General features: G+C 38.1%; 1 protein-coding gene across 1 annotated transcript in view; it reads right to left on the reverse strand.

Annotated features, from left to right (window-relative positions):
* Nucleotides 1–6,000, reverse strand: part of Thada (thyroid adenoma associated) — a 321,327-nt gene that overhangs the window by 175,683 nt on the left and 139,644 nt on the right. Inside the window, 2 exon segments of the mRNA XM_013517530.1 lie at nucleotides 1,542–1,673; nucleotides 2,810–2,899. Coding sequence (XP_013372984.1) covers nucleotides 1,542–1,673; nucleotides 2,810–2,899 — 222 coding nt within the window.

Here is a 6,000-nt window from a genome sequence, read left to right on the forward strand (position 1 = left end):
CCAGAAAGCAGCTATCAGCCATGGCATTTTCACTGAAGGACAGGATGGCTGCAAATTTCTTTGTATCATTTGAGTTTAAAAAGCAATGCACTACGTACACTGGCTTCAAAGCAACATTTAAATCTTCTATATTAATGCAATCTGTGTTAAAAATAGTAGGTACTTTGATTATTTAAGTAATATGTGCATTCTCATCATATGTAAACATACAAGTCTGGATGGCTATTTTCAATGTAGTACTTTTTGGCTTCTAGGATGCAACTCACAACAGATTGATTAGTAAAAACCTGCAAAACTGAATGCTTTCTACACAGATGATGAGATTCTACAGCATGCTCTGTTTCTCAGGTACACTGTGATTCTCTGCATGTGACTTTCCCCCTTGAATCAACTTTCTGAAAACATTTCTGAAGTCTTTTCCTAGGTATTTATGAAAGTGAATACTTTTAAGGTCCTTGAAAGTAAAATTTACCACCCGAATTCCTAAAATGAATCACTAAATGCTGGATGAGGGGCACTGGTAACTGCGCATCAGGAAACAAAAACCAGTCTGAGTGAGTCACCGCTGTGATCAAAGATAACACAGCCACAGCCGGGGCTCGGCGCAAACAAACGGCCACAGCAATCACATATCAGAATCTGTTTCATGGTTTCTCACATTAAAATGCATAAGTCAGCCCTGTGAAACCAGGAAGTGGAACCCAGAGCGCCACACAAATAATAAACACACACTCTTGAATTTGGTATTCTTAGCCTTCTGCTGCAAGTCTAGTTCAATTTTGGGGTGAAAGATTAAAACAAAGGTGCTGTTTTCAACAGGTAAGCAGAATCTTAATATGACAGGTTTCTGAAATGTTTCATAAGGAAATCTAAACACTTTTTGGAGTTCTACTTATTAGAGCATTTGACGCAACAAGATAAAGGTAGTCAGAAGGTCACAGATGCCTTAAAAAATGTAAGAGGGCCTGTAATAGGGTAGTAGGCTTTAGAAGCAAGTAGGCCTGGCACATACTCTACACTCGTCACTCTTCTTCAAGCAACCCAAGCTTAGAGGAGAAGATGAGTGGGAACTCGGGCCACGAGGCATTGCCTTCAACATGCCACTCCCTGCACACCTCAGCAGACTCCTCCAGAGTGAAGACCAATGTCTTGATGTCCTTGTGAACTGCTGGACAGGGGACACATGCCAAAACCAAACCTGCTCCATGCTGGCCAGGCGATGTAAGGATAATGCAGATGTTTTTCAAAAGGAGTTATCTCCTATCAGCGAATCCACCCACTAGCAGGCAGGTCTCCAGGGGGAACATTACTCACACAGTAGGTTCTAATGAATTTCTGCATTCACAACATAACACCTTCCTCTGAAACACTGGGGGCCAGTTAGGAACAATGGCAAAAAAGCCTCATGTGCCTGCTTTCACATGACCCCTTCCCAAAGTGTTTAAAAACAAATCTATTATAATTTCTGAAATAAGAACAAGATAAAATATTCCCATGAATCCTCATGTCTAACTCATTATTTCCACGAAGCGTAACACTACCTTATAATGAAGGGGACAAAAGGTGCCAGGCTGAGAGCAGAAGAAGCGCCATCCATCGGGGAAGGGTAGAGTCTCTCCAGTACCAAAAGCAAGAGGAACATGCTTGGGTGACGACCTGGTTCTCCCGTATCACTGAAAGAAGTTATTTACATAACAGATTTAAGATTCCAGAAGAGAGACACTACCTTCAAACACTTTTTCTCACTAAATAATTAGGTATATGAAGTGAGACTCTAAACGATCAAAGGGATAGCTTTCTTTTTTTCTCCATTCAGTTTGTATCTTCTTAATGTGCACCGTGAGGAAAAATTCCTGGCAAAGATGGGGATTGTGCTTTTGCACAGACATCCTCTTCTCAAAGCTAATCATTTGCGTAAGTAGAGCCTACTGTTTCAGACTATGAAATGGGAAACTTTCAAAGTCCAAATGTATTTAAGGAAGCATGAACAGGTCATCAATTGGCAGGGCCAAAAAAGCTCAACTGTACGAATTACTAATGTGAGGAAATAGGTTGTAAACCAAAGTAAAAGTCACTGATATGATTTTAATTACAGATAATCTATATACATTTACCAAGTGCAAAAATTGCTGGGAAGGATACAAAAGCTCTATGTTGTCCATACTGAAAGTTTCACTACCAGGTATAGATCAAAAGGGCACACTACCATGTGATCAGAGGACAATGACAAACTTCTCTCTGCATGGTGAAACTGGAAGCCCTCCTAATGATTGTATTTCCAAGGTCACTGGCTATTTCTGCTCAGGTAGACCATGACCATTATGATCACAGGAGACTAGATTAGTCAGCTAACTATGGTAATCTCATAATGATAAACTGTAACAGTTCAGTAATAAAAAATGACAGGTATGCACTACGCAAACTCAATTTCTAAGCACACACTTTTAAAAAATAAGAGGAAGAAAGTAATTCTTAACAGAAGAAATCATCATGTACTTGTAATAAGCTAGTTCCAGGTAACATTGAAAACTGAATTAAATTAGATAAAATTTAATATAAAACAGTATTCTTAAAAATCTAACAAAGAAATGGGATTTTACATAACTTTCCAGGTACAAATCTATGACAGAAAAAAAAAAAAAATCTATGACAGAAAGTCAAGCAATGTGGTATAAAAGCACTATTTTTTCAAAACCATCTGTATTATAAGGAAAAAGTTGATTAAAAACTGTTTCCTAGAAGAAAAATCTTGAGTAATAAAGTACTTCACACCCCTGACTTCACTTTCCCCACTCTGCTCTCTTCTTACCTGTCCACTGTATCGGCTACAGCTTCCAACTGCTTGAGAAGAAAAGGATAGAGTTCTGGGAATCTAGAGAAAAACTCTCTGCCTGTCATTCTGTGGAAGAAGGAACAAAAAGATGAATTACAATCATTTATTTCTTCTGATCTGTTAACAAAGCCCCCCTCCTTTTTTTTTGCAAGGAATATAACTGAAGTCATTTGTTTGAATATGTAATGAAATAAAGATTTTTAAAAAAACTTACAGTGTCTTAAATTTAACATTCAACCATTGCAATACATACAATTTTGATTTTCGAAGTGCTCTTGATGCAGGAACTTTTGTCTCCAATTTTAAGGCTATACATATTTGATATAAACTCTTGTCAGGGAATAAATATGCACCATGTAAAAATGCCAAGTTTGCACAATCAATTTAGACCACGAGTACAGTCAACACCCGATTGAGACTGACTCAGCCTCAGTGATAACAGCAGGTCTAGAACAAGGTTTCCTAATTTTGGCACCAAGACAGTTTGAATCAAATAATTCTTTGTTTTGGCAGGAGGTGGAGGTGCCCTCCTGTGCTTTGGAGGATGCTGAGCAGCCTCAACCTAATAGATGCCAGTAACACAATATCCCTTCCTTCAATCACGATCATCAGAATGTCTGCAGACACTGCTAGCTGTGCTGGTAAGACAAAATGGTCCACTGCTCTGCTGTATGGGAGCCCAAAGCACAGACTTGGCCTGTGAGGTTTTGGAGGTCCAGTTCCAGCTAAGATCTATAAGGATTACCTTTTCTATCTTTATAAAAACTACTCCTGAACTCTGCCAAAGCCCTAAAAATAGTTCCTTATACCACACAACTGAAAAAAGCTCAAGCTAAATTTAGCACTTAAAGTAGTCTGTCTCTGTCACTATTAAAGACCTGCTCTGAAGGAGCAGTATAAAGATTCCTTAACCTGACCACTTTTATCAACTCTAGATGTATACTCCTATTAATGAAGACCTAGAATATGAGTTTATTTTAATGTAAAGCATACTTTACACCCAGCAAAATGCTCATATCTTAAATGCACCACTCAATCTACACATGCATCCACTGTGTAATTCACACCCTTGGCAAGACTCAGAAAATTTCCCATGAAGCTCCCCTGTTCCCTTTCCCAGCCAACCCCTGACCCCAGAGCAACCACTGATTTGATTTCTATTACCACAATTTGGTTTTGTTTATTCTAGAATTTCATAAAAATGTAATATCATGTTGTATAATTTGTTGTGTCTGCCTTTTTCACTCAGCATAAAGTCATGAAATTTATCCATGTTCTTTAAGGTATCAATAGTTGGCTTCTTTTTCTATTGGGTAGTATATTACTGTATGAATATACAAGTTTGCTTGTTCTCCAGTTGCCAGACACGGGCACTTTCCATTTTTAGTTTATTCAGAATACAACTACTATGAATATTTTTATACAAAAAATTTTTTTGTGGACATGTTTTCATTTCTTTTGGATTAATATCTGAGAATAAAACTGCAATATGTTTAAAAACTGACAGTTTGTGAAAGTTATACCATTTTACATTCCCAACAGCAACAAGTGAAAGTTCTGGTGGTTCTGTATCCTTTCCATTATTTGCTGTTGTCTCTCTCCTTCTCACTTCAGCCACCCTTACCTGTATGCTGTGATACCTCTCTGTGACTCTGACTTGCATTTCCTTGATGACCAATGATGCTGAACACTTTTCATCTGCTTTGATTATAAGTATGGCTTCTTGGAAAATGCCTATTCAAGATTTTTGCCTATTTTTAAATAAGCTGTTTTCTTCCCTTCGTCATTTACAGTCATATACATGCAGTGCATACACTTTTTACGGGAGGGGGAACAGGTGTTGCTACGTAGTTCATGCCTGGCCTAAACTTATTTTCTTAATAATGCCTTTGAGGAGCAAAAGTTTTTGATGGAAGTTCAGTAACTGATCATTTGTTTTCTTTTATGACTCATGCTTTTTAGGACCTAAGAAATCTCTGCCTACTTTAAAGTAACAAAGATTTTCTATGTCTTCCTCTAGAAGTTATGTTTGAAGTCTATGATCGAACTCAAATTAATTTTTGTGCATTGGGTGAGACAGAGGTCAAGGTTCTTTTTTTCCTACAGTGGTCTATCATATTTTTAGTAAAATGTTCCTTAAATCCATGTTCATGGATTATAATATTCAATATTATAAAGATGAAATGTTTCTCAAATTAATTATAAATGCAGTGTAATTCCAATAAAAACAGTGTATGCGTGTACATGTAGTGGTCTGAAAAGGAGATTCTAAAATGCATACAAACACCAAGGGCTAAGAGTAAGAGTTGGAAGGTGAGAACAAAGTTAGAGGGCTCAAGCAGCTAGAAGTATCAAAAAATTGTAGTAGTTAGGATACTATGGGGACAAGAAAGCCCGTGAAAGAGAACTGGGAGCACAGGAACAGAAGTTCGCAAACATGAAAACTAAGAGCTGAGATGGGCGATCACAGACAAAGGTGGTATGGTTACTTACTATACACAGATAAAATTAAAACTGGACCCCATTCTCCCATTATATATAAAATTAAATGCCAGTGAAATCACTTTAAAATATACTTTAAAGCCAGGCGTGGTGGTGCAGGCCTGTAATCCCAGCACTCAGGAGGCTGAAGTGGGAGGATCATTACAAGTTCTAGGCCAGCCTGGGCTACAACGTGAGCTCAAGGCCAGCCTGAACTGCATAGTGAGACCCTGTCTCAAAAAGACAAATAAATAAAATAAAATAAAATAAAATAAAACAAAATGTACCTTAAAACAGCTACAAGAAAAATACAAAATAGTAAGTGCACAAAGGTTCTGACCTATTTTGAAAATTTGGAATTCTGTCCTGACCATTTCTGGCATAAGGCTTCTCTTTTCTCCCAATGCCAACCTCAGGCAACCTACCTGACATCTCCTCCATGCACACCCTAGATACATGGACCTGGAAGACTCAGTGCTGTTCAGCCCCAGAATTTTCTTTACAACTGACACGTCCTAAGTCGTACGATAATGACTTGTTTGACTTGTCCTCAGGTGGCCCATGGGGGACAAGACTGTCTTGTTTCTCTTGTATTTTTTTTTTTTTTTTTTTTTTGGTTTTTCTCCGGTACCGGGAACCGAACTCACGACCTTGCACTTGCCAGGCAGGCGCTTTTGCCGCTGAGC

Source organism: Chinchilla lanigera, unplaced genomic scaffold (genome assembly GCF_000276665.1).
Source record: "Chinchilla lanigera isolate Chin_1 unplaced genomic scaffold, ChiLan1.0 scaffold00040, whole genome shotgun sequence".
In the NCBI taxonomy this organism is placed as follows: domain Eukaryota; kingdom Metazoa; phylum Chordata; class Mammalia; order Rodentia; family Chinchillidae; genus Chinchilla; species Chinchilla lanigera.